This window comes from Oncorhynchus keta, chromosome 18 (assembly GCF_023373465.1).
Source record: "Oncorhynchus keta strain PuntledgeMale-10-30-2019 chromosome 18, Oket_V2, whole genome shotgun sequence".
NCBI classification, from domain to species: Eukaryota; Metazoa; Chordata; class Actinopteri; order Salmoniformes; family Salmonidae; genus Oncorhynchus; species Oncorhynchus keta.
Genome location: NC_068438.1, coordinates 2,331,030 through 2,344,849, shown reverse-complemented (window position 1 = coordinate 2,344,849; position 13,820 = coordinate 2,331,030). Strand labels below are relative to the sequence as shown.

The 13,820-nt window shown below is 44.1% G+C and overlaps 1 protein-coding gene across 7 annotated transcripts in view; it reads right to left on the bottom strand.

Annotated features, from left to right (window-relative positions):
- The window catches only part of LOC118396801 (DISP complex protein LRCH3-like), an 84,028-nt gene continuing 70,208 nt past the window's right edge, over positions 1 to 13,820 (bottom strand). For 6 of the 7 annotated variants that reach the window (XM_052467102.1, XM_052467103.1, XM_052467106.1 and 3 more), the window contains one exon: positions 11,786 to 13,700. In XM_052467102.1, coding sequence (XP_052323062.1) covers positions 13,500 to 13,700 — 201 coding nt within the window. In that variant the 3' untranslated portion in view covers positions 11,786 to 13,499. Of the gene's footprint in view, positions 6,182 to 11,785; positions 13,701 to 13,820 lie in introns of those variants that run through there. The other variant, XM_052467105.1, reaches the window with a different exon arrangement.

Here is a 13,820-nt window from a genome sequence, read left to right as displayed (position 1 = left end):
GACTGAAATGGGAAACTTTTATTAATGCACTTTAACGATAAAGACAAATATTAATTCCAGAAAATAATTCAGTTTTCGGGAACAATTTCAGCAAACTGTAAAAATGTAAAGACCATGTTACGGTCATTAAAAAGGTCCTCTCTGTATGTGGGAAGTAGTACATACTTGTAAACAAATGGAATGCATCTATTTTACTGTACAAATGTCACAGGGTTCAGACCCAGCAGTAGGGGCACATGATTTCTGCTGGAGAAAGTCCAAGTCAGGCAGGGGGGAAAAACACTAAAATATCTATACAAAACATTTATATTTATACACCTTCAACTTCCCTTTTCACAACTCAGACTATCCAAAATTAAGTTCATGGTAAAAACATACCAATGATATTTTTTTCCCTTCAGAAGCTATGTAGGCAGAATCCCAGCCTACATCGATGCACATCCTTACAGTAAAAGCTATGTAGGCTGCCTACATAGAGATATTACCATTTTAACTTGATTTTCGATAGAATACGAATTCTGAAAAGGGAGGCTGGGAATCTGCCAACAAGAACCCATTCAATCAGTTGTCCTCGGGTCAGCCCTGACCAGTATTATTGTCAGCTCTGTGGCTAGCACTCCCTCGTCCCCCTCCCTGGGAACGAGAGGTTGTGTCTGCCTCAGGACTAAGAGTCAGTCCGTTAACCTGTCTTTCTGTAGGTAACACTGCAACTGAAAATCTTTTGCAATGGATAACAAAAATGAACATTTCTTATTGTACAAAAACAGGTAGTCCCTGTTTTTTTATCTTCTGTTTGGCGCCTAATGAACAGACCAACTTAGCAACGTGTGCAGCAAGAGCCACATTTGTGTCCATAAAAAAATGATTGAACCATACACTAAAAACAACTTGATCATGAGAATCGGAAGGGTGTCTTGAACACTGTCAATAGCAAAATCTATAGACTGCTTTTAATCTCATGCAAATTTAGCAACATGTAGTGATAAAAGATGAGTTCCGTGCATGATGCAGACAGTGTCCTATTCACGACTACTTGTCTATGGTCTCAACTCTCCATGTTGAACTCAACTGTGAAGGTGATGAGGTGGTTTGTAAAAAATACAAAAATAAAACAGACTTTTCTTTTCTACAAAGTTAGTGTATGTTTAGCCCCAGACCCTGGCCAGCCCCAACCGCTCATCACTAGAGTGGACAATAATAAGTAAGAACCGTTACTTCAGGATAGAAACACGGGAGACGAATGCAAAGGTGCAGGCTATGATGTCATGCTGTCAGTCAACCTGCCCATACATAGGCCCTTGATAAGAGACTTGATTGAGCTGCACTCAAGGAAGAACTTGCCTGTAAACGCTGGTCTAGGATCAGCTTGAACCAATCCCACTAAAAAACACAAACCTTTTAAGAGGCTTGTTTTCTTATAGAACTTTTTATTTGATTTGCCCTGGCACAGCACTTAGGGACAGTGTCTACCTACACCCTGGGGTGCTGTGTCCAATTAATGTAGCTACACGAGACTGCAACTCCTTGTGGCAAAACACATAAATTGAAGCTTTATATACGAGTGATTCTACAGAAGTGGTGCAAATTGCAGTCCCACCCCCCAAAAACGATATATATATATATAAAGAAAAATGTTTTATTTACTTAATGATGTGTTGTATTTCAATCCAAGGCAATAACAAATATAGTTCAATTCGTATAGTACAAAGTCATTTTTTATACACCTATTTCTATTGAGTTGGCTGTCCTACACCGATTCCTAAACGTCATGTTTGAAAATAAAGCATTTCAGTAGTTTTTATTATTTCAATAGAACATCTTGAATTGTTCTATTATTACATTGAAAGATACTGATCTCATTTGTACTAAACATCTTTCTATAAAAAATGCTGTCCCACCTTTTGATGTCACTACTGAAACGCACACATTAAAAGACAATTATAATTAATGTACCTTAAGCCACACCCCTACAAGTATCACCACCTTGCACCTTTTGGAGAAAATGAGTGAGCAAGTTGGTAAATCATCTATTTTGAATTGGTGTCATTAATTACATGTTTGGTGGGATGTACATCTAGAGAGCTATGGGGATTCTTTGAAGTCCGAAACAGTCACAACCAAAACAATTGACACCATATAAACTCAGCAAAAAAAGAAATGTTCTCTCACTGACAACTGTGTTTATTTTCAGCTAACTTACCACGTGTAAATATTTGTATGAACATAACACGATTCAACAACAGACTTAAACTGAACAAGTTCCACAGACATGTGACTAACAGAAATGGAATGATGTGTCACTGAACAAAGGGGGGGGCAAAATCAAAAGTAACAGTCAGTATTTGGTGTGGCCACCAGCTGCATTAAGTACTGCAGTGCATCTCCTCCTCATGGACTGCACCAGATTTGCCAGTTCTTGCTGTGAGATGTTACATTTCTGGGGGGGAATGGCCCTAGCCCTCACCCTCCGATCCAACAGGTCCCAGACGTGCTCAATGGGATTGAGATCCGGACTCTTCGCTGGCCATGGCAGAACACTGATATTCCGGTCTTGCAGGAAATCACGCAGAGAAAGAGCAGTATGGTTGGTGGCATTGTCATGCTGGAGGGTCATGTCATGATGAGCCTGCAGGAAGGGTACCACATGAGGGAGGAGGATGTCTTCCCTGTAACGCAGCTTTGAGATTGCCTGCAATGACAACAAGCTCAGTCCGATGATGCTGTGACACACCGCCACAGACCATGACGGACCCTCCATCTCCAAATCGATCCCGCTCCAGAGTACAGGCCTCGGTGTAACGCTCATTCCTTTGACGATAAACACAAATCTGACCCATCACCCCTGGTGAGACAAAACCGTGACTCGTCAGTGAAGAGCCCCCTTTGCCAGTCCTGTCTTTTCTAGTGACAGTGGGTTTGTGCCCATAGGCTACATTGTTGCTGGGGATGTCTGGTGAGGATCTGCCTTACAATTGGCCAACAAGCCCTCAGTCCAGCCTCTCTCAGCCTATTGCGGACAGTCTGAGTACTGATGGAAGGATTGTGCATTCCTGGTGAAACTCGGGCAGCTGTTGTTGCCATCCTGTACCTGTCCCGCAGGTGTGATGTTCGGATGTACCGATCCTGTGCAGGTGTTGTTACACGTGGTCTGCCACTGCGAGGATGATCAGCTGTCCATCCTGTCTCCCTGTAGAGCTGTCTTAGGCGTCTCACTGTACGGACAATTTATTGCCCTGGCCACATCTGCAGTCCTCATGCCTCCTTGCAACATGCCTCAGGCACGTTCACGCAGATGAGCAGGGACCTTGGGCATCTTTCTTTGTTTTTCAGAGTCAGCAGAAAAGCCTCTTTAGTATCCTAAGTTTCCATAACTGTGATCTTAATTGCCTACCGTCTGTAAGCTGTTAGTGTCTTAACGACTGTTCCACAGGTGCGTGTTTATTAATTGTTTATGGTTCATTGAACAAGCATGGGAAACAGTGTTTAAACCCTTTACAAGGAAGATCTGTGAAGTTATTTGGATTTTTACAAATTATCTTTGAAAGACAGGGTCCTGAAAAAGGGATGTTTATATAGAGGTCTCGTTTTTGTACCATTATGGCGTCTGACAGCATGGGCAGTGCCATTGAAGCTATCTCCATTTTAAAGTTGCACGCGGCATGCTCTGCCGACTGAGCTACAAGAGGGCCACCATGTGGGTAGGGGACAAGTCCACACTTTATGAAAAAAGTGTAGAGTATTGAGATGCATATCCAGCAGGGCGATCCAACCATCCAAGACCCCAAACATTAGCATCGATTTACCCAAAACATAAACGTCTATAATGTACTATGCTATACTGCAGGGGTTCCCAAACTTTTTACTCAGGCCCCCTTCCAGCATTGGGGAACATCTGTGGCACAAGAACATTACTGACAAACTGTTCACACCCCTCTTGTTGGCTGAGAGAACATTTTGCCATTTTAAATCCTATTTCCTGCAAATCAATAGTCTAAAAAAACATTGCTAAAATATTTTAGCTGACATGGGCTAGTTGATCTGGACATTTCTGACATAGACAGTTCTCTAAAGTCTGCAATGACAAGAGAAACTGCTTTTGCACTATCCACTTTCAAAATGGCACCTTGTGCAATACACTACTACGACTTTAAGGGGTAAGTTGAAAGCCAGACTGAGCCCCCCCCATAAAACACTCAAGACCGCAAATTTGGTCTTTATTTGTCATCGTCTCAACTCACTGGGTCTGGATCTTGGGACCAATGTCCTGGTATAAATATCAGTCTTGGCTCCTTGATATTACTTTCGTCTTTGGTTTTCAATTTGAAGAAGACAATGCTGTCTGATCATTGGCTGAACTCCGAACCCATAGCAATACACACCCAGTTCACTACTTTTAAATGGTTGAAGCCCTCAATAGCAATGTCTATACTAAAACAAATTATATCCATCTGAGTCCTCTATTGACACTGAAACAGGTTATTTTGTTAATTTGGTATGCAAATCATTTCTTAAATGAATGTGTAATAAGGTTAATCAAAAGTATCACTACTCTGCTGGTTCTCCCTTTTACACTGTGTTCCAGAAATGACATCTAGTGTTAAGGTAAAGATTTCAAATATGCAATACAAAGTGTGAGTAGTGTGTGTGTGTGTATGTATACATATCTCCCTGACATATGCTGGAAGACGTGTGCAGAAAGTTTGGGGAAAATAGGATACAAATGTGAATTGTTTCCAACCCCCAATTTGCACCACTTCTGTATAATGACCCATATACACTGTGTACAAAACATCAGGAACACCTCTTTCCATGACAGACTGATCAGGTGAAAGATATGATCCCTTATTGATGTCACTTGTTAAATCCACTTCAATCAGTGTAAATGAAGGAAGGAGACAGGTTAAATAAGGATTTTTTAAACCTTGAGACATGGATTGTGTATGTGTGGCTTTCAGAGGGTGAATGGGCAAGACAAAATATTTATGTGCCTTTGAACTGAGTATGGTAGTAGATGCCAGGCGCACAGATTTGAGTGTCAAGAACTGCAACACTGCTGGGTTTTTCATGCTCAACAGTTTCCCGTGTATATCAATAATGGTTCACCACCCAAAGGACATCCAGCTAACTTGACAATTGTGGGAAGCATTGGAGTCAACATGGGCCAGCATCCCTCAGCCCCAACAAATTGAGGCTGATCTGAGGGTAAAAAGGGGGTGCACCTCAATATTAGGATAGTGTTCCTAATGTTTTGTTCACTCAGTATATATTTGTACACAACATTGTGAGAAAGAATGAAACAGAGATTCCCAGAGCTCCCTCTCTCTTTCTACTCCAGCATCGCTTTTGAATCAGCTAGCTTGTGATTTGACCACATAATAAAAAATGTGGTTCATTTCATAACAGCCATTGTAAGTGTTGGCAGCATCAACGTGACTGTTGCTCACATGACTGTGTTACTTAGACAACCAACAAGTTCCTAGTCTCCGAACCCTTCCCCCTACCTGACCCCGCTGACCTGCAAGGATCTGACATGTGACAGTAAAATGAATATGAGAAATGAGATGCAATAATAATAGTAATGGTGTAAAATAAAACAATCCCTGGTGAACATCAGTAAAAGGAGGATGGAGAAGTGAGAGAAGACAACTGACTAATATTAGAAAATAAAAGAACACTCTTCCTTGCCGTCCAACTGACCGTTTGTCTGGAACAATCTCGGTTGTCTGTCTCTCTTTAGAGGCTGCAAGTCATAAGCAGTCTGTGTGGGGACACTGGGGGAAAGACAGTCAACCCATTCTTTTACCTACTTGTGTTCCCTCTCTCTCCATTGGGGAAGACCTGTCTGGGAAGGCTGGGGTGCCCCTGTATGGCTGAGGAGGCTGGGGGAAAACGGGGTAGCATTTTTTAGGGTGTCTTCTCTTCACACCCTTGTGCCAGGGGTGGTCGAGAGGGAAAGTCATGTAACATACCCTCGGAGAGGGAGAGAGTGGGTCCTGTGTCTGTCCATCCATGAGAGTGAATGTGGAACTCCGCTGCACTAAATGGCCAGAGGGGTAGTAATGGTCGTGGGGGGGGAAGTTGTGTGTTTGGGCGGGGCCAGCTCCAGGAGCGCACACACCGTCCCGGCCACCTGGGGGAGCCCTCTCTCCTCCAGGATGTGGAGGGGCAGGCACAGCTGGGTCTGGGGCCAGACGAAGAGCACATGCACACACATACATAAAAACACACACGCACACACACAGAAACACACACGCAAGGCAAAAGGAGGATGGAAAACAGGAGAGGGGAGAACAAAAATGGATATGTCAATGGATGGGTAAATAATAATATCAAAAACCACCACCAAAAGATAACAGAAATCATCATCAACAAAAATGTAAAGACATCAAACGCAACATAATGGAAAAGGTGAATGGGATCCAAAGGCATGACCTTGAGGAGAGCATGGAAAAGGAGCAGAGGTGTAGGGACTGGTGCACTGAGATACCCACTGAACAACATATCCCACAGGAGCAAATACAAGTGTGAGTGAGTGAGTGAGAGAAAATGTGGTAACACAATCTAAAGTAGCGCAGAGAGAAGACAGACTGCAGAGAGAAAGGAAGTAACACCAAATATTTGGTTGATTTTATTGTGAAAGGAGGAGCTCTGGGAAAGAGTTGAAAGGTCAACAACAGTAGAGATCGGCACGTGGGTACACAACAGACCACTGACACAGAGAACATACACACCGCTCTTGAGAGCCAAAGGAGACATTACTCCTTGTCATTCAGCATAGACCAACAACAAACTACACACGCACCCTATTCCCTATTGAGCGCACTACTTTTAACCAGGGGGCCCATAGGGTTCAGATCAAAAGTAGTACACTCTAAGGAATAGGGTTCCATTTGGAACAAACCCAGAGTCACTTACTCACTCTTTCTCAGAATATATGCTTTGTCTATAGAACAGTATAAGAGCACTCATTGCAATATGCAGTGCCTTCAGAAACTATTCACACCCCTTGACTTTCCACATTTTGTTGTGTTACAGCCTGAATTTAAAACTGATTACACACAATGCCCCATGTCAAAATTTGATTTTTTTTACAAAATAAAAGTCTGAAATATCTCTAACCCCTTTGTTATTGCAAGCCTAAAATAAGTTCAGGAGTAAAAATGTCCTTAACGATTCACGTATTAAGTTGCATGAACTCACTGTGTAATATAATAGTGTTGATAATGATTTTTAAATGACTACTTCATCTCTGTACCCCACACACACAGAATTATCTGTCCCTCAGTTGAGCAGTGAATTTCAAACACAGATTCAACCACAAAGACCAGGGAGATTTTCCAATGGCTCCCAAAGAAGGGCGCCTATTGGTAGAAGGGTAAAATAAAACAAAGCAGATATTACATATCCCCTTGAACATGGTGAAGTTATTAATTACACTTTGGATTGTGCATCAATTCACCCAGTCATTACAAAGATACAGGTGACCTTCCTAACACACAACGCCCCGGGAAGGAAGGAAACCGCTCTGGGATTTCACCATGAGCCTAATGGTGACATTAAAACAGTTTAATAGTGGCTGTGATAGGACAAAACTGAGGATGGATCAACATTGTAGTTCCTCCACAATACTAAGCTAATTGACAGTGAAAAGGAAGCCTGTACAGAAAATATTCCAGAACATGCATCCTGTTTGCAACAAGGCACTAAAGTAATACTGCATAAAAAATTACAAATCAATATGTGCCACTCCACATATTTTCCAGCATAGTGGTGGCTGCATCATGTTATGGGTATGCTTGTAATAATTAAGGACTGGGGAGTTTTCAGGATAAAAAATACATGGAATGGAGCTAAGCACAGGTGAAAACTTGGGAGATAAATTCACCTTTCAACAGGACAATAACCTAAAACACAAGGCCAAATCTACACTTTAGTTGCTTACAAGGAAGAAAGTGAATGTTCCTGAGTGGCATAGTTGTAGTTCTGACCTAAATCTGCTTGAAAATCTATGGCAAAACCTGAAAATGGATGTCTATGAATGATCAACATCCAATTTCACAGAGCTCACATCTGTAATCGCTGCCAAAGGGGATTCTTTTTTAATTAATTTTTTTACCCCCTTTTCTCCCCAATTTCGTGGTATCCAATTGTTGTCGTAGCTACTATCTTGTCTCATCGCTACAACTCCCATACGGGCTCGGGAGAGACGAAGGTTGAAAGTCATGCGTCCTCCGATACACAACCCAACCAGCCGTACTGCTTCTTAACACAGCGCACATCCAACCCGGAAGCCAGCCGCACCAATGTGTCGGAGGGTACACCGTGCACCTTGTAACCTTGGTTAGCGCGCACTGCGCCCGGCCCGCCACAGGAGTCGCTGGTGCGCGATGAGACAAGGACATCCCTACCGACCAAGCCCTCCCTAACCCGGACGACGCTAGGCCAATTGTGCGTCGCCCCACGGACCTCCCGGTCGCGGCCGGTTGCGACAGAGCCTGGGCGCGAACCCAGGGACTCTGATGGCACAGCTGGCGCTGCAGTACAGCGCCCTTAGTCACTGCGCCACCCGGGAGGCCCCAAAGGGGATTCTAACAAGCATTGGACTTATGTATTGAATACTTACCTAATCAAGATTAGGGTTTGATCTTTCATAATTTCCCCCCCACTTTGTCAGAGTATTTTCTGTAGATCGTAAACAAAAAAAGGACAATTACATCCATTTGAATCCCACTTTGTAAGACAACAAAATTTGTAAAAGGTCACAGGGTGTGAATACTTTAAGGCAGTCCAGTCATATCCTGGGGCTGATTTTTACCACAGCTTGTGCCTGCCAAGACTGGTCACAGATTTGTTTTCACACACAAACAGACCTGGGATCAGGCAAGTGCTAAAATGGGTGTAGGTTGAAGTTGCCTCCAGACACTGATCGTGGGTCAGTTTTCTCTACTAATGGTTAAAGACGAACTGAAACATTTTATTAAGTCAAATGTGGTAAAGAAGCAAGTTCCTACCCTTAAAGTAGCTGAAAAAAAACATTCGAAAATTGCCTCATTGACTAATGCGTGCCGCCATAAATGACATCACTTGAATGGTTCATCTGACCGGCAGCCCAGATTACAATGTATGTTAGTAGCTTTATTGAGAATGTTTTCATTTCCAAGTTGCAGGATTAGTTCTCTCTACCTTTCACCCCAGCTGCCAAACCCTGAATCAGATTACCAACCCACCCATGCTAGATTATGGAGACATATTTTATAGATCGGCAGGTAAGGGTGCTCTCGAGCGGCTAGATGTTCTTTACCATTGGGCCATCAGATTTGCCACCAATGCTCCTTATAGGACACATCATTGCACTCTATACTCCTCTGTAATCTGGTCATCTCTGTATACCCTTCGCAAGACCCTCTGGTTGATGCTTATTTATAAAACCCTCTTAGGCCTTACTCCCCCCTATCTGAGATATCTACTGCAGCCCTCATCCTCCACATACAACACCCGTGCTGCCAGTCTCACATTCTGATAAAGGTCCCTAAAGCACACACATCCCTGGGTCGCTCCTCTTTTCAGTTCGCTGTAGCTAGCAACTGGAACAAGCTGCAACAAACACTCAAACTGGACAGTTCTCTCCATTCAAAGACTCCCACCATTGACACTCTTACTGACACTTGTGGTTGCTTTGAGTGATGTATTGCTGTCTACCATGGTGGTGAATGTTGTCATGATGTGTTGCTAATATGTTGTATTGTCATGTGTTGCTGCAATGTTGTACAGTTGTCTTAGGTCTCTCTTTATGTAGTGTTTTTGTCCTACAAATAAAACTAAAACAAATATACTGTGCAAGGTGGGCTATCATAGCTAGCTAGCAAGTCCAAAACCATGGCAAGCTCAGCTATCATTGATGGGTCAGTTAGCTACAGTAGCTCGTGATGTTATCAGCTTGCTTCAGTGCAGAATTTTACTATGGATGATTCATTTCACTATGGATACTGGCAGGATCATTTGGTAAATCTCACAACTAGCTGCAATTGATTTAATAGGAGTGGACATCTAACAATCTACATGTCAGCAGCTAATGTTAGCTTGCATTAACTGAATAGCTAGCCTCTCTTAGGTTTGGCACATCTGAAGTCCCTCACTGTAAGCTCGAAAAGCTATCGCCAGTTTTGTACAACGCGACTCAGACCAGAACATACCGGACCTATTTTTCTCTCCATAACCCCGGATTTCAACCGCAAACTCTGGACATTTACACCTGGATCTCACAGCTAGCTAGCTGCTATCCATGTGACTATTGGCTTACGTCGATCCCGGAGCAAACATCAATTATTCCGGAGCTAGCCAGCTGAAGAGTTCAATCAGTCACTCCTGGGCTACAATCACCTATCCGGACCCATTTTACTGCTGATGCGGAGGCCCACCAGAACTTCATGACTGGACTACAGACGTTATCTGCCCGAGGGAGTTATCCAACTGGCCCCACCATTGGAGGATGGACGTTGCCTGAACGTTGCCTGAACGCCCATCTGCGGCCCACTAATAGTTAGCTGTCTTATCGGCTGCTATCTGAATAGGTCTATCGGACAATTTTTCCTGGGTCACCATAACTATATCTATTTTGCCAATTGGATTGATCCCCTCTACCACACGGAACCCCACTTATCTACCCACGGAAATGCACGAGGTGGCTAAAAATAGACCTCCATTCTCTGCCAGCCTGCTACCAGCCCGGCGAGCTGTCTGAATCGCCGTGACCCCAACCAACCTCACTACTCACTGGACCCTTATGATGTCTCGACTAAACATGCCTCTCTTTAATGTCAATAATCCTTGTCCATTGCTGTTCTGGTTAGTGTTTATTGGCTTATTTCACTGTAGAGCCTCTAGCCCTGCTCACTATACCTTATCCAACCTTTCAGTTCCACCACCCACACATGCGATGACATCACCTGGTTTCAATGATGTTTCCAGAGACAATATCTCTCTCATCAGCACTCAATACCTAGGTTTACCTCAACTGTATTCACATCCTACCATATCTTTGTCTGTACATTATACCTTGAAGCTATTTTATCGCCCCCAGAAACCTCCTTTTACTCTCTGTTCCAGACGTTCTAGACGACCAATTCTCATAGCTTTTAGCCGTACCCTTATCCTACTCCTCCTCTGTTGATGTTGAGGTGAATCCAGGCCCTGCAGTGTCTAGCTCCACTCCTATTCCCCAGGCGCTCTCTTTTGATGACTTCTGTAACCGTAATAGCCTTGGTTTTATGCATGTTAACATTAGAAGCATTATTAAAACAGAGGAATTTAATTCCTGCAACACACACGGGGGACCTAGTGAATGACCTGCAGAGAGCTGGGACCAAAGTAACAAAGCCTACCATCAGTAACACACTACGCCTCCAGGGACTCAAATCCTGCAGTGCCAGACGTGTCCCCCTTCTTAAGCCAGTACATGTCCAGGCCCGTCTGAAGTTTGCTAGAGAGCATTTGGATGATCCAGAAGAAGATTGGGAGAATGTCATATGGTCAGATGAAACCAAAATATAACTTTTTGGTAAAAACTCAACTCGTCGTGTTTGGAGGACAAAGAATGCTGAGTTGCATCCAAATAACACCATACCTACTGTGAAGCATGGGGGTGGAAACATCATGCTTTGGAGCTATTTTTCTGCAAAGGGACCAGGAAGATTGATCCGTGTAAAGGAAAGAATGAATGGGGCCATGTATCATGAGATTTTGAGTGAAAACCTCCTTCCATCAGCAAGGGCATTGAAGATGACCTCTAATTGCTCTTAAATACAAGTAAAACTAAATGCATGCTCTTCAACCGATCGCTGCCTGCACCTGCCCGCCTGTCCAACATCACTGGACGGTTCTGACTCATAATATGTGGACAACTACAAATACCTAGGTGTCTGGTTAGACTGTACTCTCCTTCCAGACTCACATCAAACATCTCCAATCCAAAGTTAAATCTAGAATTGGCTTCCTATTTCGCAACAAAGCTTTCTTCACTCATGCTGCCAAACATACCCTTGTAAAACTGACCATCCTACCGATCCTCAAATTCGGCGATGTCATTTACAAAATAGCCTCCAATACCCTACTCAACAAATTGGATGCAGTCTGTCACAGTGCCATCCGTTTTGTCACCAAAGCCCCATATACTACCCATCACTGCAACTTGTACGCTCCCGTTGACTGGTCCTCGCTTTATACTCGTCGCCAAACCCACTGGCTCCAAGTCACCTACAAGACCCTGGTAGGTAAAGTCCCACCTTTTCTCAGCTAGCTGGTCACCATAGCAGCACCCACCTGAAACACGCGTTCCAGCAGGTATATCTCTCCGACTTGCCAAGTTAAATAAAGATGTTTTTTTGAAGAAGAAGCTTGTGCTAGGCACTCTACGAATCTATCATTATTATGTTTTATAGTATTTTCAGAACATCACCTTCAACAGGGTACATACCGTGTAAAATGTAGGGTGATTTGAGCGTTTCAGTTCCTCTTTAAAGGTTAGGATTGGGGAGGTGTAGCTGATCCTAGATCTGTATCTAGCGGAAACATCTCCCCGGAGCCACAAAATGAGCATTATGACAGAGGGGGGCTGGATCACAGACAGTCAAGGAAATAAAAAGGGTTCCTGTCGGAAACTTGATTGTGCGTCAGCAAAGACTCAAAGGCTAACATGACCCTCGCCGACCTGCTCTCTTGATTAGGCTAAAACTTCAGACTGACTTTGCAGCTTAGGCTAAGCTGTGCTAGAGTCAGGAGAGAAGAGAAGCGCTCGGCATTGATTAGTCAGATTACTCGTGGTTGGTTCTTCTCAGGGACAGGAGGGAGGAAGCAGCACGTAGGCTACATTGGACAAGCACTCCGACTTGATTGATGTTATTAGTGCAATGGAAGTGGCTTCGGGTGGGAATGTTCCATCTAAAACACACACGTTGGCAGGTGGACAAACTTAAGGCACAGACGGAGGTTCAGTAGCGGACAGTTCAGTGACAACACAGCCACCTCCAGGGTCTCGCTGTCTCTCTCAAATGGGGGGAGTGCCAGTACATGACAGAAGGGTAACGAGGGAGCATTGAAGGTCCACCTTGCCACTACTTGAGGAGACGCAAGTAACGTTTCCCCAACAAACAACTGGAACAACAAAAGATAAAACCTACTATATGGTATTTGGCATATGGAGTTGTGCCCGTTTCAGTGGATGACAAACCAGGCAGTGGCGAGCGCTCCTCTTTGTTAAGGCAGAGTGGGACAGAGAGGGAGTGGTCCACTCATTCTTGTGTTTTCCCTTGTTGAGTTCTGCTGACTGCTGTGTCTGAATAGATAATGCTGCAGTGATGGAAAACACCGCAATATGAAATGAGAAGCACAGAGGTGTGCGAGTGGTGTGTGTTTGAGATAGTGTGTGTGCACAAGTAGTAGAGAGTCCGTTTGTTGTGGGACGAGGAATGTGAGAAAGGGATTGTGTTGTCCAGACAGACAGTTCAGAGGTAGGGCACCAGGTGGCAGTACAGGGCACACAGTACAGACATGATGGACAGATAGAAGAGGGCGAAGCCTGCCAGCTGGGCCGGAGGAGAAGGCATTTGGAGGGGGGGAGGAGCCATGGAGAGCAGGACCCCGAGCGTCCCGTAAACACAGCCTCCCCGGCCATCCAGAACCTCCTCCACTGTGCACAGCCTCTCCTGTCCCACGGGAGGTGAAGTGGGGGAAGAGAATGGTGGAGGAAGGGGTTAGGTGGGGGGGGAGGGGGGCAAAGGATAAGATCACACAGATAGGGGAGTTTTGTGTTTGGATGGAAGATG